A 25,614-nucleotide genomic window follows, 5' to 3' on the forward strand; every position below is an offset into this window, starting at 1 on the left:
TTATAGTCATCCTTAACCTTTTTACTTTTTAGGATGGTTATATTTTATTTACTCTACAATTAGGTTCAAATAGCCCAAGTGATAATAATGTGCAGCCAGGTTTAAGAACTGTTACATTTTAAAAAATTAAAAAGCAACAGATGTAACTTTTGCCTTTAATAAATTTATAATCTAGGTAAAAGTAAGCACATATACGTGAATCAAAAAATAGGAACCATAAATTAATAATGTCCAAAGTGCCTTATGAGAAACAATATAAATTATTATTATTATTATTATTATTATTGAGACAGGATCACGTACTGTATAGCCTAAGACAGCCTGAAATTTCTATGTAGTTCAGGCTAGTCTTGAGGCATAAGTATGCTTGTGCCTTACCACATGAGTGCTATGAAAACAGGAGGGTATCCCACACTTATATTTTTAAAGTCATATAATACTAAGGAACAGACAGTCAGTATAATCATCAGAGTATGATGGCACTGAATAAGGAAGCCTTCTTGGAAATGACTGCAGAATTCTGCCTTGAAAGAAGAGAAAGGTGGAATCATCCTAACGTTTTCACTTCTGTTTCCAGATGAAAATCTACAGCTGGTAAACCATGAAGTAAATTCTGTGGCAGTGGATGTTGTTCCTCATGTTGACAACCCAACCTTTGAAGAAGATGAAACTCCTGATCAAGAGACTCCTGTTAGAGAAATTAAATCATAAAAATCTCTGTCAATAGAAAACTTGAACTGTTAGTTATGACAGGACTGCCAATCAGGGCCTAGTTTACTATTAATGAACTAGGTAAATTTAAAATAAGAATGATACTGAAAGTGCTGAGATGACTAATATTATACTATAATTAAATAACTTAACATATTTAACCTAGTAACTTTTTCCACAAACTCACTATAACATTTTTCATAGGCAAGATTCCTCTTGATGATAGTGATAGCAACATTTTTAAACATTCAGAACTGTCTATAAGTAGTTGGGTTTTTCATTTATAACAACTTTCTTATAAAAATTTGTTGCTTCAAAAATGTGGTGTGGCTGTAATCATGTTATTTTATGATAGCATTATAATTAAACAATACTACTATTTTAGCTTGGGCTCTATGTGTCAGGGTTTGTCTCCAGGTGCTTATATTGATCTGGAATTTTAAAAAGCATTGAGAACTTAGGCATTAAGTTGCTAGTACAAGTTTAAAGTAAAATATTCATTTTAAACTTTCTTTTAAAATTAAGCTGTCTATGTATTTCATGTGAGTGTTGAGCATAGTTTGTCAGAAAATATGGATTGAATTTGTTAATCAGTATATTAGTGACACCACACAAGATTATAGACACAAAACTTTTCTAACAAAACTATTGTAAACTATGTCTCAAATTTGAAATTTTCAAAAGCACAGGATAGAAACTACCATAAGATTTGAAAATAGTAATAGCAGAGTAAATGATAGAAAATTGGTAACTGGTTACTATGCAGAATTCTTCTACAGAAAATATTCTGTAAAATTTGTCTGTGGAAAATATTTTCCAAACAAGGTTGACTTTGATTGTGAGTTTAAATTTGGCCTAAAGCCCTCTAATTACATTAAAGTTTAAATTCTGTCCATATATCTCTAGTTTTGTGAATGTATTTTGTTGGTGTTTGAAAAAGAATCAAGGGAAGGGGGGAATTCCAGGTGCCTTAATATAAAGTTTGAAGCTTCAACCACCAAAGTTAAATAGAGCTATTAAAAATGCACTTTATTTCTATTTTGTATGGCTTGTCCATTAGTTTTGTTCCCAGTGCATATTCCCGTAGAATTTAAACAAAAATAGAACAGAAGTGTATTTTTGTTTGCTGAATATATAATGGATGGAACCATTGCATTCTTGTACACTGATTTGAAAATGCTGTAAATATGCCCCAATTTGTACTGATTCTCTTTAAATATAAAATGTAAATAAAATATTCCAATAAAATATTGCATCTGGTGTTCAATTTAGCTATCATGTGGTAACTTCTGTATATAATGCACCTACTTTTGAGAGGAAATAATAGTTTAGTATAAATGGTCATTGATATAGTTCACCAATACAGATTAAACCGCTAGTGTGATTTTTACATATGAACTTACTCAGAGAGGAAGGAGCTGACATTTTGATATCATTGAACAGACTGGATTAGTTTTAGATGTCAACAAAGTAAATAATAAAGTTGCCCAGTAATAAAATGTGACTTAAAAAGATATTCATGTCAGCCTAAGTTTATGTTACTCATTACATGAGAATCGTTTCAGTATTTTAAAGCTTTCTTCTACTTTTCTCTTATAACTGTATGATTGATGGGATGTTGTTAATGAATCAGAATATATGTTGTCTTTTGTTAAACATTTTGAGAATACACAGATTCTTGGATCACCTCAGGACCATGATTATCAAAATCACTGTACAGGTTTTATGTGACAACATGCCTGCAGTGTGAATATTCCCTATATTTTTAAAGAGTTTAAATTTTGTGGGGTTTTTTTGTTGTTTGTTTGTTTGTTTTTTGAGACAGGATTTTTCTGTGTAGCCTTGGCATTCCTATACTTGCTTTGTAGACCAGACTGGCCTCGCTCTCAAACTCACAAAGATCCACCTGCCTCTGCCTCCCTGAGTGCTGAGATTTCAGCTATGCACCACAAAGCCTGCCTGGATTTACTTCTTTTTAATGAAATAAAACATAAGGTTAAAAGTGAAAACCATCACATTGAAGTTAGACAATCCATGAAAAATAAAAGAGCCCCAAGAGCAGGCACATGTTAAGGTTATTTTTGTATAACTGTGTTTGTTTTTCTTAGTTTCCCTCTTACCCTGGCTATCACACAAAAAATTGAGACTCTTTTATATTTTTTTATTAGTAAGCTTCACAACACAAGAACTGAGCAGTTATTACTCTATTCATTTCTTATTACACTATTCTTAACCTCTATGCTAATCTAGTTTCCTCCCAGCATACATTCCAGAGATACCTGCACTTTGTAGCTTTTCCTGCTCCAGTCCCTCTCCTGGTCTCTACTGGGTATCTCCTGAGGTTGAATCCCCTCCCTCCTCCTCTGACTCCTCTGCCCCTAGCTTTCAGAAAGTCCAACCTCTTCTCTCTCCTGCTCAGCTATCAGCTAAGAGCTGCTTTATTGGCACACCAGAGAACAATTTGGGAGCAGTGTTTATACAACATTGAGACAGGAGCTTCTGAGAACAAAGATTGAAACCTGATATGGGGGAGTACAGAAATCGGCATTTGAGTCACACAATAACCTTATGCCTACAGGCACAATTATCAGAGACCCACTTGTTCACACATCCAGGGGCCTCATTACAGTATAAACTGAAAGCTATAATATATGTGCAGAGAACCTGTTGCAGACCCATGTAGGCACTGTGCATGCTGTTTCAGCGAGAGAGGTATTTTTAAATTAGAAAAAAATTAAAATAATTGCAAGTGTTCAAATTTATACATACATGTAGTGAGAGGAAGCACATATAGTGGCCAGAAAAGTCTGTTAGGCTTCCCAGAGCTGGAGCTACAGGTGTTTGGGGAATAGATGCCCAGCTTGTTAACATAGATGCCAGGGTTTGAATCAGGTCCTTATTCCTGTTCCCACTTCCCACTCACATCCACCAGTCTGCTTTTTTGTCTCTATAGTCTCTATAGGTTTGCCTATTTTAGACATACAAACAAAATTGTACAATAAAGGTTTTGCAACTGGATTGCCCATAACAGAATATTTTCAAGGTTCACCCATATTATAGTATATAATTCCAATAATTCATGCCTTTTCATTGTTGAGTAATATTCCATCATACAAGTACCTGACATTTGTTTACCCTTTCATTAGTTACTGAATCCACAGGGCATTTCACCTTTTTTGCCATCATGGATAATACTACCATTCACATTTATATACAAATCATTCTCTCAATGTATATTTTGGAGTCTCCTGGTATTTATCAAGGAGAGGAATTCCTTCCCACTTGTGTATTTTATTACTTCCTGCTATTATCATTTGATATATTTTAGCTGAGGCATCAGAATTTATATTATACACTCACATGATAGTCACAACATAGGCTGATTCTTTCAACAGTGCAGTAGACAATATTTATACAGTGATTTGTAAATATAAGAAACAAGGGTGTCTGAGTGCACTTTTAGTGAAATTTAGGTTTTATATTAAAAACCTACATTTACCCCACACGAGATCAAAAAATGCAATAAAAATATTTATAGAATCAACTGGGATACTAGGAACATTCCTTCTCCCCTCCATACAGAAAGATACTGTTTATTTGTGAAATATTTTGTTAAAAAATTGTCAACCCAGACTGTAAAATTCCTAGGCATTTACTTTGCTCATTGTTTTTGTTTGGAGTTAATGTTTTCACCTTATGCACAATAACTACTAGAAAGTTTAATTAATGCATTACATGAGAATAAAAGAAATTAATGATTGTGATGATCACTTTGACCTCTAGTGATGGCTTCTACCAAAAAAGCTACTTCAGTGAAATGTTTGAGAAGCACGAAACACTAGTCCTCAACTTTCAGTGTGTGTGTGTGTGTGTGTGTGTGTGTGTGTGTATTGTATGTGCATGAAGGCATGCACAGAAGCTAGAGGAGGAATCAGGTGTCCTGTTCTATCACTCTTTGGCTTATTCCTTTGAGACAAAGTCTTTCATTGAACCAAGCCAGCAAAGTCCAATATTCCCTCTGTCTCCATTCCTGACCCCAGACCTGGAATTATAGGTGTGAATGGCTGCAATACAGTCATTGTATTCAGGTACATTGTATTCAATACAGTCTTTGTATTCAGGTCCTCTTGGTTAATGCAGTAAATATTTACCACAAGAAACCTCTCTAATCCTAAACATTTTTTGTAATATGGAAGCCATTTCATGAATGTAAGGTACTCATGGGTATACTTGTTGGTGTTTGAAAAGTATAGATATGTTTATGGCTGTTTAACAGCAAGTTCCCTTTCTAGCTGTAACTCCAAATTATACCTCAGTTGTTTTTTGTTTTTTGTTTTTACCCTTGTCAGAAATTACTAGAAATGTTAATGAACAATTACTAACAGAATCTTTTAAAAACAAGCAACAAAACCCTCTTATGTTGGCAGACCTTACATTTTTAATAATGATGCCTGTGAGGGGCCTAATGGAAACATGTTTAATGGCTAGCAATTTGTGGTAGTTTGATTTTCAAATATCCAATTAGCTTTAAATCAGTGCACCTACAACTTTGTCTTCCCACAAGTTACCTATGGACTTTGTTAAAATTTATGTTCTAGTTGAGCAAGTCTAGTCTAGGGTGAGGTTGAATTTCTCACTCCCAGGTGATCAGATGATGCTGGTTTGGTAGCCACACTTGAAGTAACAAAGCTTTAAATGCTCATCCTCTAACAGTAATATATAAATTTTTAATCTTACTGCACCCAAACCTACTACACCCTCAAATCCCACATAAACATAACTACTGTGACTTCAGTTAAGCCAGGAAATTTTGATTTGGGGTGTTTGTTCCCTCATACATTTTCTCATACATATTTGAGGTCACTATTTAGAAGAGCCAGTCATCTGGAGGAATGGTCTCTGGATAATACACCCACATGGCATATTAGTAGGTGGTTTAATATAGTATAGCTCAGGAAAAAAATGAATGAAAGCAAATAGATGAATGGGGAAGCTGTTAAATTGTATAGCATGTTATGGTGTTACCCTAAACCACAGGAGGGTGTGGTGAGAGAGAGATACACACAGAGAGACATAAACTGTGGGGGTGGAGAGACAAGAAACAAGAGAAAGAAGTCTAAGCTTATTTCAAAGTTCTTAGCTTAATATCTTGGTAAACAGTAGTACTCCAAAGTAAGAGAATGCCAGGCTAGAGGAATTTTGGAGAAGTAAGTTTACCATTGGAACACTGCATTTATATCTATGGAATATACACATAGACAATGCAGTGTTTGGGATTGTAGTCACAAGTACAGGTTTGGACCTCACTTTGCCATTTGTTTAACTGTAAGGTCTTGGGAAAGTAACAGAGTCTCTGAATCTTCAGTTGTAAACATGCTCACCAGGAGAGTGAAACTTCCTAAGTGGGGAGTGAAGACTGAAATAATTAAAGCAAGTCACAATACACAGGGGATCAGCTCGAGAGGGCTGTCAGTAAGAGACTGTAGCATGAATTTATTCCACAATTTCCCTTTTATAGTCAAAGCAAAAACAAGTCACCTCAATACAAGAAAGAAGTTCATGGCATTGCCAAACTTGTTTTCTAAAACTACTTCCCTATAGCAGATATGGTCCAAGGTCACACAAACAAGTTTTAAGGAACTTGGTGAAAATTCCTCTTTTCTGTCTCAAGGTAAAGGCCAGGGTGAAAACACGTTTTTCTTGTGCTTTGTTAAGCAACTTGACAAACAAGCAGCTCTCTACATAAACATAAGAAAAAAGCATAGGCTTATTGATGAACATGACATACTATACATTAAGTGACAGGACAATACCAGCAGGGATGTTCAAGATCATTTGTAATCCCTAAGTTAGAGTAACATGCACAATTGATTAGTGATTAGAACAGCATACTATTTTAAATATGTTTTTATTTGCAAAGACTTGAAGTAGATTATGATCAAGACAAAATTTTATATAAGACATAATTCAATTTGAAAAAAAAATGTTTCTTTATATAATCAGTGAAGTGTTTTGTTTTGTTTTTTTAACAAAAGCAAGATATCAAATTGCCCTGCTCTGTAGACATGATCTTACAATGGAGTGTCTTGATACAGCTGGCTGAGTTCAGAGTAGAGGGAAAGGAACCATATGATTCTGATGCACCTTGCCATAACTATAACCATAAGGTTACTGAATGACAATGGAGGCTGAAACTGTGCAAATGAAGGAAGACAAGAGGTATATGCATTTGCTGCACTTATTGACCTTTCACTGTGACAAAAAGGAGACATGACATACCTTTAATACTCTTTCAGACTTTCCCCTGGGAAACACATCCTGTCTAGGCTCTTGGTCCTAGAGTCTAGGATTGTCTCTTCCATACTCTGAAAAGAGCTGCTTTGACTACCTACTATCTTTTGATGGTAGAGAATCACACATTGTCCTGGTCTGGGGTTTTATTTTGTTGTTGCTGTTGTTGTTGGGGGGGGGGGTTGTTTGTAATGTTTTTCATCCAAAAAAAAAAAACAAAACAAAATTCTTGTGACATACACCTGCTTCAAAAGAAATGGCCCACATCTTGGAAGATTTAACCTGGAGACACTCCCTCTATCTCATAATTTCAGCCACATGGCCGTATTTCTTCATTTTGGATACCTTGACAACTTGTCTGACCCTTTCTATGAATTCTTTCTGTAAGCCTGTTTTCACTCTCGTTATATTCTTTAGCTGCAGGGATTGAATCATCTTAACAAAAAACAAAACAACAACGACAAAAAAAAAATAAAACAGCCCCCAAATAATTCCACACAGCAGACCTCTTTCATCTTAGTGTATAAGCAGCTGTGCAACATTGCCAAGATATTAGGAAATGAAGGCTGCCCTACAAACGATTTTTTTCTTGGAACAGCTTTCGAAAAAGAAAATATCTTCATAAGTAGTTTAGGTACCTAAAATGTTGGGCTAGTGATGTTCCATGCTTTATAAGAGTAGTTAAATAAACAGAGGCAGCAAGCGGGGAGGGAGTTCGCAAGTGAATGTGGGGGAGAGATGTTTTCTGAGATTTGTATTCTTCTGTAAAGAGCGGAAAGATTTTAATTTAGGCAAGACTTTTGAACAGTGAATCTTACCACCAACTGTGAGACCTTGAATAAGTCACTTCACTTGCTAGCGCTCTCCATTGATTAGCGAGAGAAGCAGAGGATCTACTTTGAAAGATTTCTGTGAGTTTTACCTGAGAGATCACCTAGTTGGAACTAATTAAATGAAGTTAATTAAATTGCAGGCTCCTGCTTCCTGAATGGGCCATTACTCAAAAATGCTGAAAACTTTGTTTTCAACAAATTAACACTCTCACTGTATATATAAGAAAAAAAAAAAAAACTAAGCGCACTGCTGTCATACCTGGAGTTAGCTTATTTGACGGAAAAAAAAAGTTTTAACTTTTCGCGGACAAACCTCACATAACTGGTAGCGGGACCGTTTGGAAGGTGCCCCCTACTCGCCCAACTCCTACCCCCGTGCATTGTGGGAAATGTAGTCTTGACCCATAGTCAACGGTCACAGGAAAAAGGAAAGAAAACTACAACTCCCAAGAGGCGTCAAAGCGGGACTATTTCCTAGTCTGGCGGTTGCCCCGTGGGAGGGAGTTGGCACTCTCTCTGCCTACGTGGGAGAGAAGGCAGTGTTGGGGGAAGTGTGGAAACCCTCCGGAGGCGCTGCTGCTGAAGGAAGATTTGGTGGGAGGAGGAGGACGGGGTAAAGACAGGCTGGGAGGGGAGAAGTAAGGAGGACAAATAGGTCGCCTCTCCCGAGTTGGCACAAAGTTCTTCTTCGAGATGTGGCTGAAGCCCGAGGAAGTGCTGTTGAAAAATGCGCTGAAGCTGTGGCTGATGGAAAGATCCAACGAGTACTTTGTCCTGCAAAGGCGTCGGGGCTACCAGGAAGAAGGCGGAGGAGGTCTTACTGGTAAGTGTGGCCAACAGTTGTGGCCAGCTGCACCTGCGTTAGGTGTGTGTCCACTGTCACTTAGAAGGTGGCCAGGTAAACAGTTATTCCTTGCTGCTGGCCGCCTCATCCTAAGCCCGCGGCTACTTACTGGGGATTCTGCTCCTTCCACCACCTTTCAGAGAGTCCCGACTGTCTTGCACCGGACTAGCACTTGTCCTTTGGGTCAGCCCGGGATGGGAGAAGCTAAGGAGGGTTCCAGTACCCGATGGGTCGTTTTCCATGGGGGAGGGGCTGATGACCTGTGTGCCAGATAGAGTAGTCTGGTTGAGACCAGCCTTGAGAGCGGGTTCGCGATTGTGGGCTTAACTTTTTCCCCCGAAACCTATACAAAATAATCACCACCTGGGGCATGAGGGCAAGTGTGTGTGGTACCTTGTGAGGACATGGGAATCCTAGGAGAATGAGGTGCCCAGTCATACCTTGCAAGAGAGGCTTCAAATGAGATTTGGGTCAGAGCATGGGATGCCTTATGAAGGGGAAGTGGAAGAGTTGCCCTTAGAATTACTCACCTCTACTAATATTGCATCTTTCAAGATGTGTATGTGTGTGTGTGTGTGTGTGTATGAATATATTATATATCTCCAAATTTTCAGTCCTCAGAATCTTTCTCTTTTAAGCATACCTCCAATGAGTATACCTTTTAAAAGCATACCTTTTAAGCAAACTCCAGTGAGTTTGGCGCTGCCCCTTCTTTCAAAGATGTGTGAACCAAAACCAATTCAATAGAAGGAAATTTGAGTCCTTCTTCCTAACAACAGTTCTTAATTTTAAAAATTCAAAACTAGTCCATGTCTGAAGAATCCAAAGAAGGCTATTTTGAGATCCTCAGTCTTAGACAGGGGCTTTCAAACTTTTGGACCTTGGGGAGGCAATAGTTGTATTTCATGGTAACTCCTGGTATGGTATTAAGGCCCTGAACTGCTAGACCCAGTTGAATTTGGGGAGGGTGATATAGAGGAAAGTAGCAAAATTCTGAAGACCTGAATTTTGATCCTGACCTAGCTCTTAACTGTTAGATGACATTTGTCAAAAACTTTCATATGTGCACTCTTAAGTCACTACTGTATGCTACAATTATAATTTTGTTCTCCCTGTTTAAAGTGTTGGATTAAGATAGGAAGGTAGAAATAGACTATCAGCTACTTTATTAGAAAAAAATATTATTAGAACCAAATGACTGAAAGTTTGAATGAAGATGATTCTTAGCCTAAATGACAATGATTTCCCTCTTGGTTAAGAAAAAAGAAAAAGAAAAACAAACAAACAAATGGTGCCTACTTATTGGAGGTAAGAGTGTAAAGTGGAAGATAGTGGTCACAAATGTATATTTATGTTAAGCCAAGCTTCTTCTAATGTAGATGGAGTCCTATGAGATATATAACTTTATAAGTTACATTTATATTATCCAACTTCCAAAAAGGGCCTGCAGGCTGTATGGGAACATAAATGGATTTTAAACAAAACATTTTACATTTTTTTCTGATCTTTAAAATTTACAAGTTATTTTAGAGGAAAGTTTTCATTTAAATGCCACTTTTATTTAAAAGGAATTTTCTTTTCTACATTTACTTTTAATTTTTTATATTAATTGCAGTTTATTCACTTTGTATCCTAGCTGTAGCCACCTCCCACATTCCCTCCCAATCCCACCTTCCCTCCTTCTCCTCCCATTCCCCTCCAAGTACACTGATAGGGGAGGTCTTTCTCCTCTTCCATCTTACTCTAGCCTATTAGGTCTCATCAGGACTGGCTGCATTGTCTTCCTCTGTGACCTGGTAAGGCTGCACCCCCCTCAGGGGGAGGTTATCAAACAGCCACTGAGTTCATGTCAGAGACAGTCCCTATTCCTCTTACTAGGGAACCCACTTGGATACTAATCTGCCATGGGCTATATCTGAGCAGGGGTTCTAGGTTATATTCATGAATGGTCCTTGGTTGGAGTATCAGTCTCAGAAAAGACCCCTGGGCCCAGATTTTTGGTTCTGTTCCTCTCCTTGTGGAGCTCCTGTCCCCTCCAGGTCCTTCTAACCCCCCTTCTTTTATAAGATTCCCTGCACTCTGCAAAAAGTTTGGCTATGAACCTCAGCATCTGCTTTGATTTGTTGGTGGGGTAGAGTTCTTCAGAGGCCCTCTGAGATAGGCTCTTGTCCTGTTTCCTGTTATCTCCCTCTTCCATTGTCCATCCCATTTGCCTTTCTGAGTGAGGATTGAGCATCTTATCCAGGGTCCTCCTTCTTGCTTAGCTTCTTTAGGTGTACAGATTTTAGTATGTTATCCTATATTATATGTCTAATATCCGCTTATAAGTGAGTATGTACCCTATGTGTCTTTCTGCTTCTGGGATACCTCACTCAGGATGATCTTTTCTAGATCCCACCATTTGCCTGTAAATTTCATGATTTCTTTGTTTTTAATTGCTGACTAGTATTCCAATGTGTACGTGTACTGCAATTTCTGTATCCGTTCTTCTGTTGAGGAACATCTGGGTTGTTTCCAGGTTCTGGCTATTCCAAGTAAAGCTGCTACAAACATGGTTGAGCAAATGTGCTTGTTATATACTTGAGCATCTCTTGGAAATATACCTAAGAGTGGTATAACTGGATCTTGAGGGAGCACTATTCCTAATTGTCTGAGAAAGCACCAGATTGATTTCCAAAGTGGTTGTACCAGTTTACGTTCCCACCAGCAATGGAGGAGGGTTCCCCTTTCTCCACATCCTTCCCAGAATGTACTGTCACTTGAGTTTTTGATCTTAGCCATTCTGATGTGTGTGAGGTGAAATTTGCATTGCCCTGATGACTAAGAACATTGAGCATTTCTTCAAGTGTTTCTCTGCCGTTCTATATTCCTCTATTGAGAATTCTCTGTTTAGCTCTGTACACCATTTTTTAAATTGGATTACTTGATTTGTTGCTGTATGACTTCTTGAGTTCTTTATATATTCTGGATATTAGCCCTCTGTCAGACATAGGATTGGTGAAAATACTTTCCCAGTCTGCAGGCTGTCATTTTGTTCTGATGACAGTGTCCTTTGCTTTACAGAAGCTTTTCATTTTCATGAGGTTCCATTTATTGATTGTTGGTTTTGGAGCCTGTGCTGTTGGTGTTCTGTTCAGGAAGTTGCTTCCTGTTTCAGTGAGTTCAAGGCTCTTCGCCACTTTTTCTTCTAACCGATTTAGTGTGTCTGGTTTTATGTTGAGGTCTTTGATCCACTTGGAATTTAGTATTGTGCAGGGTGATAAATATGGATCTATTTGCATTTTTCTACATGCAGACATTCAGTTATATGAGCACCATTTGTTGAAGATGCTGTCTTTTTTGCATTGTGTGGTTTTGGCTTTTTTTTGTGAAAAATCACGTATCTGTACCTGTATGGGTTTATTTCTTGGTCTCTTATTCTATTCCATTGATGCACCATTCTGTTTTCTATTCCGTTGATGCACCATTCTGTTTCTATGCCAGTACCATGCAGTTTTTATTACTATTGCTCCATAGTATACCTGGAGATCAGGGATGGAGCTACCTCCAGACGATCTGTTGATGTACAGGATTGTTTTGGTAATTCTGGGTTTTTGTTGTTGTTGTTTTGGTTTGGTTTGTTTTGTTTTCCCATAGAGAAGTCGAGAATTAGAGAAGTAGAGAATTGCTCTTCCAAGGTCTGTAAAGAATTGTGTTGGTATTTTGATGGGAATTGCATTTAATCTGTAGATTGCTTTTGGCAGGATTGCCATTTTCACTATGTTAATCCTACTGATCCATGAGCATGGGAGATCTTTCCATCTTCTGATATCTTCTATTTATTTCTTCAGAGACTTGAAGTTTTATTCAAAGAGGTCTTTCACTTGCTTGGTTAGAGTCACACCAAGGTACTCAATGTTGTTTTTGACTATTGTGGAAGGTGTTGTTTCCCTAATTTCTTTCTCAGCATTTTCTTCTGTATACAGGAGGGTTTCAATATTTTTTAGTTAATTTTGTATCCAGCCACTTTGCTGAAGGTGTTTCTCAGCTGAAGGAGTTCTCTGGTATAATTTTTGGGGTCGCTCATGTATACTATCATATCATCTGCAAATAGTGATGCTTTGAATTCTTCCTTTCCCATTTGTATCCCCTTGATCTCCTTTAGTTGTCTTATTGCTCTAGCTAGGACTTCAATTATTATCTTGAAAAGATATGGAGAGTTGGCAGCCTTGCCTTGTCTCTGATTTCAGTGGGGTTGGTTTAAGTTTCTCTCCATTTAGTTTGATGTTGGCTATAAGCTTGCTATATATTGTCTTTACTATGTTTAGGTATGTGCCTTGTATCCCTGATGTCTCCAAGACTTTAAACGTGAATGGGTATTAGATTTTTGTCAAATGCTTTTTTGGCATCTAAGGAGATGATCATGTGGTTTTTCTCCTTCAATTTGTTTATATGGTGGATTATATTCATGGATTTCCGTATATTGAACCACCCCTCCATGCATGGGATGAAGCCTACTTGGTTATGGTGGATGATATCTTTTCTGTGTCCTTGGGTTTGGTTTACAAGTATTTTATTGAGTATTTTTTACATCAATGTTCATAAGAGAGGTAGGTCTGAAGTTTTCTTTTTTGTTGGGTCTTTTGCTGTTTAGGTGTCTGTGACTGTGGCCCCATAGACTGAGTTTGGTAATGTTCTTTCTGTTTCTATTTTGTGGAATAGTTTGAAGAGAATGGGAATTAGCACTTCTTTGAAGGTCTGGTAGAATTCTGTGCTGAAACCATCTTGCCCTGGGCTTTTTTTTTTTTTTTTTTTTTTTTTTTTGGAAGGGAGATTTTTGATGACTGCTTCTATTTCCTTGGAGGATATAGGACTATTTACCTGATCCTGATTTAATTTTGGTAAATGGAATCTATCAAGAAAAATGTTCATTTCATTTAGATTTTCAAATTTTGTGGCATATAGGCTTTGTAGTAAGACCTAATTGGTTGGATTTCCTCAGTGTCTGTTCTTATGTCTCCTTTTTTGTTTCTGATTTTGCTGATTCTGGATAGTTTCTCTTTGCCTTTTAGTTAGTTTGGCTAAGAGTTTGTCTATCTTGTTAGTTTTCTCAAAGAACCAGCTCCTGGTCTCAGTGATTCTTTGTATTGTGTTCATTGTTTCTAATTCATTGATTTCAGCTCTGAGTTTGATTATTTCCAATTGTCTACTCCTCTTGGTTGTTCTGCTTCTTTTTTTCTTAGGGCTTTAGGTGTGCCATTAAGTTACTTGTATGAGATGTCTCCAACTTCTTTCTGAAGACACTTAGTACTATCAATTTTCCTTTTAGCACTGCTTTCATTGTGTTCCATAAGTCTGGGTACACTACGCCTTCATTTTCCTTGAATTTTAGGAAGTCTCTAATATCTTTTTTTATTTCTTCCCTTACTAAGGTGTTACTGAGTGGAGAGTTGTTTAGTTTCCATGTGTATGTAGGCTTTTTGTTATTTTTGTTGAGGGCTAGTTTTAGGCCATGGTGGTTTGATAGGATACAAGGGATTATTTTTTATCTTCTTATATCTGTTGAGGCTTGCTTTGTGCCAGACTATATGGTCAATTTTTGAGAAGGTTCCATGAGGTCCTGAAAAGAAGGTATACTCTTTTGAGTATGGTGAAAATTTCTGTAGACATCTGTTACGTCCATTTGATTTAGGACCTCTGTGTCATTATTTCCCTATTTAGCTTCTGTCTAGATTATCTGTCCCCTGGTGAGAGAGAGTGTTGAAGTCTTCCCCTACTAAGGTGTTGGGATCAACATGTGATTTAAATTTCAATAATGTTTCATTTACAAATGTAAGTACTCCTGTATTTGGGTCATAGATTTTCAGAATTTTGATGTCCTCCTGGTGTATTTTTCCTTTTATGAGAATAAAGTCCTCCTCCTCACCTTTTTTTTTTTTTAATTTTAGTTGAAAGTCTACTTTATTAGATATTAGGATAGCTATGCCAGCATTTTTCTGGGTCAGTGTAAATGACTTACCCCAAGTACATATATAATAAACCTTTTAATGATCATGTCGTGGAAAGCCAAAACTGTTCTTTTATTTAGACCTCATCTCAAAATTCCAGCTCAGAAAAATGCTCATATTATACATGTATTAGCAAAATGCTGCTATATTTCATGCTTACAAATGAATCATTTGATAAAATATTTGGTACTCACAGGGTAAACATGCCATTTTCTGATAGGTCTAGAAAGTCCTACTCCTTATACATACACAATTCATATTGGCTTATTAAAAAGAAAATCCCAGTGGATTGGTGGTGGCACATGTCCTTAATCCAAGCACTCAAGAAGCAGAAGCAGTGGATCTCTGAGTTCCCTGCGTTAAGAGACCAGCCTGGTCTAAAGAGTGAGTTCTGGGATACCCAGGACTACACAAAGAAACTATCTTGAAAAACTGGGAAAAAAAAAAAAAGGAAAAGAAAACCCCACATGGTAAATCATATTTTGTGCCCCTCCCCGATCCTTGGAGCATCTGATTCATATAAAATCAAGTAAAAAATATCTTTAATGATCTCTTGGGATTTGAAGGGATGGCTCAATAGATAGTAGCAGTTACTGCTCTTCTAGGGGAGCAGGTTCAATTCTTAGCACCCACATAGCATCTCATAGCTGTCTATAACTTCAGTTCCAGTAAATCCAACACCTTCTTCTGGCCTTCACAGGCACAGACATGCACAAGGTGCACAGCTGTACATGCTGGCAAAACACTAATAGTCATAGACATAAGTGCATTTTAAAAATTCTTGGAACAAGAAAAAAGCAGCCAGCTGATCATGTTGTCTGTAATTCCAGCATTCCAGGAGGTAGAGGCAGTCAGATGTCTGTGATTTCGAGGCCAACCTGGTCTACAAAGCAAGTCTAGGACAGCTAAGGCTACACAGACTACTCCTGTGTCGAAAAAGAGAGAAAGAAAAAGAGAGAGGGAGAGAAAGAAGCAGCCTTGTATGTTTTGAGAATTAAAATGATCAGTGTTACAGTTTTCTAGCTTTTAAAATTAAACTAAAATGTACATACTTTTCTATACGTACCTATAAATCTATATGTCTTCCCCAAACCTTTGCACATAATCTGCATCATTATGACTTTAATTTAACTCTTAAGGACTGCAGGTTCATGACCCCAAAGTGCACAGGAGCTAACTTTCCATTCTGTGCTGCAAAGGAAGGGTCCCCAGGGGGCAAAGAGGGGAAGGAAAATGGTGAGATACCTATCAACCAGTACCTAAAAAAGCATAAGGCTTATAGGTAGGCAATTAATAATCTTTCCTTTAATCAAGAAAAGAAAAATGACTAAACTGGCCATCATCATTTCTCGGTATTCAACCTGGCCTTTCATACTTAAAAAAATGTTAAAAAGATGTGTGAAAGATTCCTTCTGTCTGGATGTTGTCTTATAGGATTTTTGCTTCAATAATCCAACTATAAGCCAGCATTCATAGTGTGTAAGTGTACCATCCAGTGATCGTACTTCCTTCATTAATCCTGTTCTTTTACCTTTGATTATTCTTAATAAGTATTTGGTCCCTTTAGAGTGGCAATGTTTATTTATTTATTTGTTTGTTTGTTTGTTTGTTTGTTTTATAAATAAAGGCTTAGCTTATTCATCTGTGAAATGAAGGTAACTTTGTCTTCTCAATCTCTGAGTACTGTAGTGTAGGTCAAACAGGTTTTGAAATCTGTAACAAACATTTTACACTAAATGTTATCTTAGAGTCTGAAAGACCAAAGAAGTCAGTCTCAGTCTTCTTTCCCTCTTTCACTCCCTCTCCTGTTTCCCTGCCATTTTTCCTAATAATTATTTTCCCATGTTGTATATAGAAAATGATTTGAAGTAATAATATTGAATGTGTCCCACATAATGCTAATAGGCAAGAGCAAAATACTGATAATCACTGAAGAATGTTATGGTGCTGATTACACATCTGTTGTTTGTAATCAGAATAATGTAAAAGAATTTGAACAATTAGTCGTGACCAAGTTTCCTTTGATCTATGATTGCCCTAAACCTAGAAGTTCCCAAATAGCACTTTTATAGATCTAAGAATCACTTGTACTGCTGAATAATATTAAAAATGTGTATATAGAATCTTGGTTACCCTATTAATATTTTTAAAGCATAATTCTTGAAGAAGGGTGAACAATTCATCTGGTGAAATCTCATGCAGCTTATAGATAGACAGTTCAGAAAGTACTATAGGTATAAAGTAAGCTGAAAATAATAAAGAACATTTTTGACATTTACCATATTGTTGTAAAGGTTGCCTTTTTGTTAGAAAAGTTTTCATTTTTAACTTATTACTACTGCTATGTAAAAACAAAAGATAATACAAAATCTTAAATGTGATGATATATGTATTCACTGAACAAGTTTTTTTTTTAATTGTATGTGTGGATATTTTCACTGCATGTATGCCTGTACCACATAAGTGCCTGGTCCTTACAAAGGTCAGAAGAAGGCATTGGGTCTCATGGAACAAGAGTTACAAACAGTTGTGAGCCTGCATGTGGATGTCGGGAATCAAGCCCAAGTCTTCTGGATAAACAGCCAGTGTTCTTACCAATGAGCCATTTCTCTAGACCCCACAAACTGTTTTTAAGTGCTGAAGATAACACAATAAATAAAACAAAATTATTTTTTCATAGGGTCTCTTTCTAGCTGAGAGCAGTAAATAGTCAAATCCTGTGTGATGTTAGTGGAGGTGATAAATAATACGAAGAATAAAGTAAAATATGATAAACAAAGAAGGGGTTCATATTTTAGATACATTGATCCATGAGCAGAAATTGGAGGGACTTAGATTATATGAGCCAATCATGTATTTGAGAACAGGATAAATTGAAATAATTCTTGGAATAATTATACTGTGACCAGATACAGAAAAATGGGATGGTCTCTGGTCGTTGTTTGGTTAATACAGTAGGCATGGTGCCTACAAAGTTTACAATCTTCTGTAACAGTTGACCAACAAGCAAATATTTTATTACTGCAATAGTAGCTCAATTTCTTGACTTATTTCATCTATGAATAAATACCTATTGGAAACATCCAATTCAATTTTCTATACCTAGGGCTGATATAATTTATGATTAGAAGAAATGCTATAAAATGAAACAAAGTTTTCCTAAAATCAGTGATTAATAACAACAGTTGGAATACCTGCAGTAGAATTCCAGTGAGGAGGAGAGATCCAAGATGGTGGAACTGACCACACAGTGTATCTGAACAGCAGCTCAGCAGTGAGAGCAGGGAGACTGGCAGGCCGTACTGTGGATCCCAAAACACTGGCGTCTGTGTTTCCCAGGTCAGAGGAGAATCCACAGGGATACTCAAAGGTCCATCTTCAGCTACCCGGTTAATACTGGAAAAAATTTCCGAGCTCTTGCCCAGCAGGGCCACAGCCCTAGGCCACCCGCCCAAACCCACCATCTCTGGATATCCTCCTGGGATCAGCAACAGCAATGCACTCATGGCTTCTACCCTGCAGCCCTAGGCCACCCGCCAAAACCTGTTATCTATGAATATCTCCCTGGGACCAGAGCCTAGCGGCACTCACTCAATTCCTGTACTGAGGGTGAGGCTCCAAACCTAGGCACCCACTCTCACAGTCCTGTGGACACCTTCTGGGTACTAGAGGCCCCTGGTTCCAAACCCATGAAACCACACTCAACATCCTGTGGTCACCTTCCTGGTCAAAGCAGCTAGTGGCAATCACTTTCACAGCTCTGTGGAGGGAATACATCCTGGTACTGTGGGGGAGGCGTGGCTCCATTCTGTCTGCTCCCCAGCAGCCTGGCTCACCTAGGCCAGAAGCAGGGAGCCCAGCATAAACAGAGAACACAGCAGAGCTAAGCTAGGCACCTGACCCAAGTTCTATTGTCCTCTTCCCCAAGGAGGTCTGTGGGGCACTGGAGTAGCTCTAGGCTCTGAGATCTTTCTGCCTGCTCCCCAGGAGCTCAGCTCACCTGGTTCAGAAACAACCAGGCCAGCACAGCCAGTGATTACAACAGAGCTGAGCCAGGCATGAGACCCAAATCCCATCCTCAACCATCTTAAGGAAGCCTGTGGGACACTGGAGAAACTCTAGGCTCAGAGATCTTTCTGATTGTGCCCCAGCTATTGGGCATACCTGGGTCAAAAACAGTGAGCCAGCAGAGACAGTGAACCCAGTGTAGAGTACTCAAAACTCCAAAGACAGGTTGCCCCAGTATGCAGTACAGGCTCTAGTCTTCAGTCAAGTCTACAGACAACCAGATGGCTAGAGGCCTACTTAATAATACAGGCAACAAAACCCAGGACATCATGGCTTCACCAGAATCTCAAAAAAAAAAAAAAAAAATTGGGTTTTCAATAGCAGCAGAAACACAGGAAAATGACCTTAAATCTATAATTATGCAGTTATTCAAGAAACATAAAGAAGAAATGAACAAAAAAAAATAGAGGGACATAAAAAGAGGAAATTAACAATAACAACAACAACAAAAACAGAGGGCATCATGAACAGGTAGGAATCCACATTCAAACAGATGAAGGAAATGGTGCAAGATAGGCAAACAGAATTAGAATCAATAAAGAAAACACACAGAAAGCCCTAGATTTGAAGAACTTAGAGAAGAGATCAGGAACCACACCACAAAGTTATGCATCACGAACAGAGTACAAGAGATGGAAGAGAGAATCTCAGGTGCTAAAGATACAATTGCAGAAGTTGATATATCTCCCAAAGAAAAAATAAAATTGTAAAAGTTCCAGACACAAAACATCCAAAAAATCAAAAAATCAAGGACACCATGAAAAGATGAAACCTAAGAATAACTGGAATAGATGAAAAAGAAGATTCCAGGCTCCAAGGAACAGAAAATATTTTCAAGAAAATCATAGAAGAAAATTTTCAAGCTTAAGAAAGAGATGCTGTTAAACATACAAGAGGCCTACAGAACACCAAATAGACTAGACCAGGAAAGAAACTCCTTCCCCCAAATAATAATCAAAACACTGAATCTGCAAAATAAAGAAAAGCTATCAAAAGCAGCAAGGGAAAAAGGCCAAGTAACATATAAAGGTAGACCTATCAGAATCACACCAGACTTCTCAACAGAAACTGTGAAAGCCAGAAGGGCCTAGGTGGATAACATGCAGAAGCTTAGAGATCACATATTCCAGCCCTGACTACGATATCCAGCAAGATAATCAATCAGCATAGGTGGAGAAAACAAAATATTCCATGACATAACTAAATTTAAACAATATATATGCATCAATCCACCCTATAGAAGATACTAGAAGGAAAACTCCAACCAAACTATATCAACTACACCCAAGAAAACACGGGATAAAGACACCATCACAACAAAAAAGCAAAAGAAAACAAGCACACAAACATACAGTCACCAGCAACTCCACAATAAACGGAACTAACATTCATTGGGCACTAATATCTATTAACATCAATGGTCTCAATTCTCCAATAAAAAGTCCTAGACTAACAGAATGGTTGCGGAAACAGGATCCAACATTCTGCTGCATTCAAGAAACAAAATTCTGCAACAAAGATAGACACTACCTCAGAATAAAGTGCTGGGAAAGGTTTTCCAAGCAAACAGACCCCAGAAGCTAGCTGGAGTAGTTATGCTAATATCTAATAAAACAGACAGTCAACCAAAATGAATCAGAAGAGATGGAGAAGGGCACTTCATTCTCATGAAATGAAAAATCCACCAGTAGGACATCACAATTCTGAACATCTATGCACCAAACACAAGGGCTCCTGCATTTGTCAAAGAAACATTATTCAGGATTAAGTCAAACATCAATCCTAATACCTTCATAGTGGAAGACTTCAACATCCCACTCTCACCAAGGCACAGATCATTAAGACAGAACCTAAACAGAGAAATAATGACACTTACAAAAGTCTTAAATCAAATTGACCTAATAGATGTCTACAGAACTTTTCACCCAAACTCAAAGGAGTATAGCTTCTTAGCATCTTATGGGACCTTCTCCACAACTGACCATATAGTAGGGCACAAAGATACAAGAAGACTGAAATAATCCCTTGTATCCTATTAGACCATCATGGTCTAAAACTACGCCTTGACGGTAACAGAAATAGAAAAAAAGCATACACACACATGGAAACTGAACCAACTATCTACTCAATGACAACTGGGTCAGGGAGGAAATAAAGAAATAAAAGACTTCCTAGAATTCAATGAAAATGAAGGTACATCTTATCCAAATTCATGGGTCACAATGAAAGCAGTGCTAAGAGGAAAGTTCATTTATTAAGTGCCTTCATAAAGGAATTTGAGGCATCTCATACAAGAAATTAATGGCACACATGAAATCACTAGAAAAAAAAAGAAGCAAACACATCCAAATAGTAGATGGCTGGAAATAATCAAACTCAGAGCTGAAAACAAATAGAACAGATCAAAGACTCAATGAAACAAAGAGCTGGTTCTTTGAGAAAATAAACAAGATAGACATAGGGGAAGAAGAGGGAGGGAGGGTAGAATTGGGAGGAGATGAGGGAGGAGGCTACAGCCAGGATACAAAGTGAATAAATTGAGATAGATGATGATAGATAGATAGATAGACAGATAGATAGATAGATAGATAGAGGTAGATAAAATGAAAAAAAGCTTGTACCATTGTGCCTAGCTCACACACACACATATATATGTATATTTTAAAATCCTTTCTACTGTACAAATAATACCTAGCTCAGTGCTTACACTTATAAAAAGGGTCAATGCATTTCTTATCGCAAGCATAATTTAATAATATCTGGTTTCCAAAAGAGCTAGCCATCTTAGGCTACATTAAAAGAACAACAGGTTAGATTTTTGATAGACTAAGATCAGAAGGAAGGAGAAGAGGACCTCCCCTATCAATGGACTTGGGGAGGGGAATGCGTGAAGAAGAGGGAGGGAGGGTGAGATTGGGAGGGGAGGAGGGAGGGGCTTATGGGGAGATACAAAGTGAATAAAGTGTAATTAATAGAAAATTTAAAAAAAGAGTTAGAAAAAATAGAGCTTTGTATTCTATGTTAGTTTTGTTTTAGCTTTGTATAAGCTTTCATGTAAGAGTCATGTATATTTTTTTGGCTTTGTAGATGAAGACTTAAATTTTTGTGCAAAATAGTGGTGGTAAAGCACACATCCATTGGGCTGTGCAAATTAATTTCTAGTAGCAGCACTGAGCAACTAGCCATTTACTAGCACACAACCTTTCTTCTCACCTGTACTAGACCTTAGGTTGAGAAATGAAGGAGCAGCCTTCTGTTTACTAGAGATGCAGAGAAACATGGCTGAAAACATTACAGAGATGTGTTTGGGTTCCCAAGTGATTGTGCTGCCCTGGGTATCACCCACTACCACCACCCAGGGCCAGCCTGTATCCTTAGACCTGTGCTAGGCCTTGCTGAGATGCCCAGTTTCTGATATGCAGAATTCACAGTCACATTAAAGGCTCAGACAGGCTCAAGTTGAAACCCTTTGTAGGACAGATATTTGATGAAATGGATTCTCGGTTATGTTTACAGCACTAGGGATTGTATTTTCTTGTACATTTTCTATTTTAAAATATTTTATAGGAGTACAGTGCTTCTTCCACAAATACAAAGGGAAGACAAGCCAGCAGTTCAGTTACAGTGCTGAAATAGTAAACAATGAACAGATCAATGGGAGTTAACTGTAGATGTTGCTTAGTGTTGGAGAGCTTGCCTAGCATGCACAAGGCCCTGGATACTGAAAAATTAATAAAATAAATCATGGAGTCCATAATATAATGGTCTGTGTATGTTCAGACCTTATCTGGTATTGGGGTGGTTTGGTTTTGGTTTGTTGGGAGATAGGTCTCAGATAACCCAACTCAGTCTTGAACTTGCTGTGTAGCTGAGGATGACCTTGATCCCATGACTTTCCTGGCTTCTTCAAACTCTTGGTATTATAGAAAGGAGCCACCATATCTGGTTTAGTAGTCAGGTTTGAGTGACACTTTTAACCACTATATCCAGGATAGGCTGTAAAGTTGATGTAACTAACTGTAAAATGAAAACAAATCCTTTCAAATCACAAGGATTTTAGGATACTGACAATAGCATTAAACAAAGAGCGGAGTCATTCTATGTGCAGAGCTGTGTGTACTGATCATAAACCCAAATAACCGGCCCTGACTATGGAAATATAATTCCTTCTTTATTTTAGAAATAGGCAGCCTTAGAGAAGTAATGGCAAGGGATATTATAGAGGAAGTAAATGTGCTAGAGGTAAGATTATATGGCTAGTCAGGATAATTTTCATCTCTGAAGTCTGAGGTTCCTTATCCAGCCAAAAAGACTGGCTTGTGTATAGTAATTATTGTTCATAAAAAAAAAAAAAATAACTGCCTTTAAAAAAATCTTGTACCTTGGCAGTTTTGAAATTTTTTAAAATACTCCATTTTTTTATTTTAAAAGATTTTTTAATTAATTTTTTTATTTTTTATGTTAGTTACAGTTTATTTACTTTGTATCCCAGCTGTAGCCCCCTTCCTCATTCCCTCCTAATCCTACCCTCCCTCATCTCCTCCCTACCCCTTTCCAAGTCCACTGATAGGAGAGGTCCTCCTCCTCTTCCATCTGTTGTATTTTCATAACCCAGACATTGGCATATATTATTAATTCCTGCATGACTTGCAGGGGCTTGATGATGATTACAGCTTCATGAGCTGGGAGAGTCTCCCCCAGTGACTAGAAATGTATTCTCATGCTAGCTTCCAAATTACTTGTTGCATAGTTTTATATTAAAAACCTAATTTCATGCACTTATGAAAGCTTAACAATTTCCTTTTATATTATCTAATGCATACTGTCAACATTTCTGTTGTCAAAATAATAATAATAACCGTTATTGTCAGTGATTTTGACCATTTTGTCCCTGGTGTCAAAATCTATCAGAGGATTGCTGTGTTACTTGGAAATGATTTTGTGTCATCTCCTGTCCTCTCTGACTTCCTGGATATATCTATACCACCACTGTTCTTTCTGCTGAACTTTACCCATTTTTTTTGCCAGTTATTTAAATAGAACCTTTTTAAATGTGTATGAAAAAAGAAATATCAATTTAGTTTTATTAAAAAATCTCATAAATAAATGAGTAGCTTTTCTTGCAACTATGAATTTTTCTTTTTCCCAGACTTCGTTTAAAATTAAACTCTTGGAAGACAAGTGTCAAGTAAACTAGCAGCCAAACTGCCCTGTTGTAAATTAATACCTACTTTTCCCCCTTTGAGATAGGACATATAGACCAGGGTGACATCAAACTTGGTATGTAACTAAAGCTGGATTTGAATTCCTAAGTGGTGGGATTCCAAAACCTTCAGGGGTTTTAATTTCTTTATCTAGACAACTTTGTCAATTTATTATATGTATTTATATATGTATGCACAAATTGATTTTTAAGTCAATTTCTTTTGATTATATTTTGCTACTACCCTTTTGTCCTTGGAATATTTTCACTCTCCTGCCTTCCTCATTTCCTGAGTAATTGCACTCATGTTACTCTTAGAAGACTATCTGCATATGCTTAGCTCCTCTTTCCTTTTTACTTGATCAAACGCTCAATTTATTAGAGCTACTACATTGATGCTTAATTATCTTTCTTTGTGTACTGAAATTCTCTGATATTTCCCTTCTCACTAGCTGAAGTATGTTGTAAATAAAATGGGTGTTGGGCTAAATAATGTTATTTATTATTTGCCCTATGATTATCAGGGCCATATTATTTAACCTGCTATCACAATTTATAAGACACCTGTTAAATTTTATAATTGCCTTATTCACCTTGAGCTGGGCAGGTATTTCGCCTATGCTGTCTCACCATCCTATTCCCAGCCCCCATCCAATGGCGTCTGCCTTAACCATCCTTATATGGGCTACCTTCCATCCATAATCTTAAAAATACTTGCTTGTATTCTTCATCTGGGCCTTTTCATGCCATTCTTGGAGTCCTTCCTCCTTGCCCACGTGGTTTCTTCTCCAGGCTAACACATCCTGGTGTCCTCCTTCCTCCTCTCTTCCAGTCCATGTGTCTTGTTTCCTGTGAATTTCCTGTTCCCAAAGCCAAGGTACCTTAGCCATGCCTACTCCATTCTGCAGTGCCCAGGTTTTAGGCCTTTTAATAAACCAGTCAGGTGTAATGTCTTAAGCAGGTTTACACAACAAGGATAGGGCAGTAACCATATCTTAAGGGCCAGTAATTAGCATCAAAATGCAAGCATCAGACCAACCCCCAGCAGATGTCTAATCATTTCCCCTCTCTCTTTCATTCCAAATGTCTCTTAGCCAGTACCTGTTCTAAAATAGTACCTGTCTAGATTTGCTACTGCTTCATTCTTCAATAAAATCTTCAATTCACGCCTTACTTTTTTATTTTATATTTATTTTTTAATTAATTAATTTTTTATTAATTACAATTTATTCATTTTGTATCCCAGCTCTAGCCCCCTCCTTTGTCCCCTCCCAATTCCACCCTTCTTCCTTCTTCTCCTCCCATGTCCCTCTCCCAGTCCACTGATCCTGGAGGTTTTCCTCCCCTTCCATCTGACCCTAGCCTAACAGGTCTCATCTGGAGTGGCTGCATTGTCTTCCTCTGTGGCCTGGTATGGCTGCTCCCCTCTCAGGGGGGGATGATCAAAGAGCCAGCCACTGAGTTCATGTCAGAGACAGTCCCTGTTGCCATTACTAGGTCATCTGCTTGGACACTGAGCTGCCATGGGCTACATCTGTGCAGGGGTTCTAGGGAATATCCATGCATAGTCTTTGGTTGGAGTATCAGTCTCAGAAAAGACCCCTGTGCCCAGATTTTTTGGTTCTGTTGCTCTCCTTATGGCACTCCTGTCCTCTCCAGGTCTTACTAACTCCGTCT

At 37.8% G+C, this 25,614-nt stretch overlaps 2 protein-coding genes across 4 annotated transcripts in view; both read left to right on the forward strand.

The window, feature by feature from the left end:
* Positions 1-1,961, forward strand: part of Rnf128 (ring finger protein 128) — a 127,983-nt gene extending 126,022 nt beyond the window's left edge. For both annotated transcript variants that reach the window (XM_060375795.1, XM_060375794.1), the window contains exon 7: positions 578-1,961. In XM_060375795.1, the coding sequence (XP_060231778.1) occupies positions 578-711 (134 nt within the window). In that variant the 3' untranslated portion in view covers positions 712-1,961. The remainder of the gene's footprint in view (positions 1-577) is intronic.
* Positions 1,962-8,350: 6,389 nt separating this feature from the next.
* Positions 8,351-25,614, forward strand: part of Tbc1d8b (TBC1 domain family member 8B) — a 109,566-nt gene continuing 92,302 nt past the window's right edge. For both annotated transcript variants that reach the window (XM_060375697.1, XM_060375698.1), the window contains exon 1: positions 8,351-8,658. In XM_060375697.1, coding sequence (XP_060231680.1) covers positions 8,529-8,658 — 130 coding nt within the window. In that variant the 5' untranslated portion in view covers positions 8,351-8,528. The remainder of the gene's footprint in view (positions 8,659-25,614) is intronic.

Source organism: Meriones unguiculatus, chromosome X, assembly GCF_030254825.1.
Source record: "Meriones unguiculatus strain TT.TT164.6M chromosome X, Bangor_MerUng_6.1, whole genome shotgun sequence".
Classification (NCBI taxonomy): domain Eukaryota; kingdom Metazoa; phylum Chordata; class Mammalia; order Rodentia; family Muridae; genus Meriones; species Meriones unguiculatus.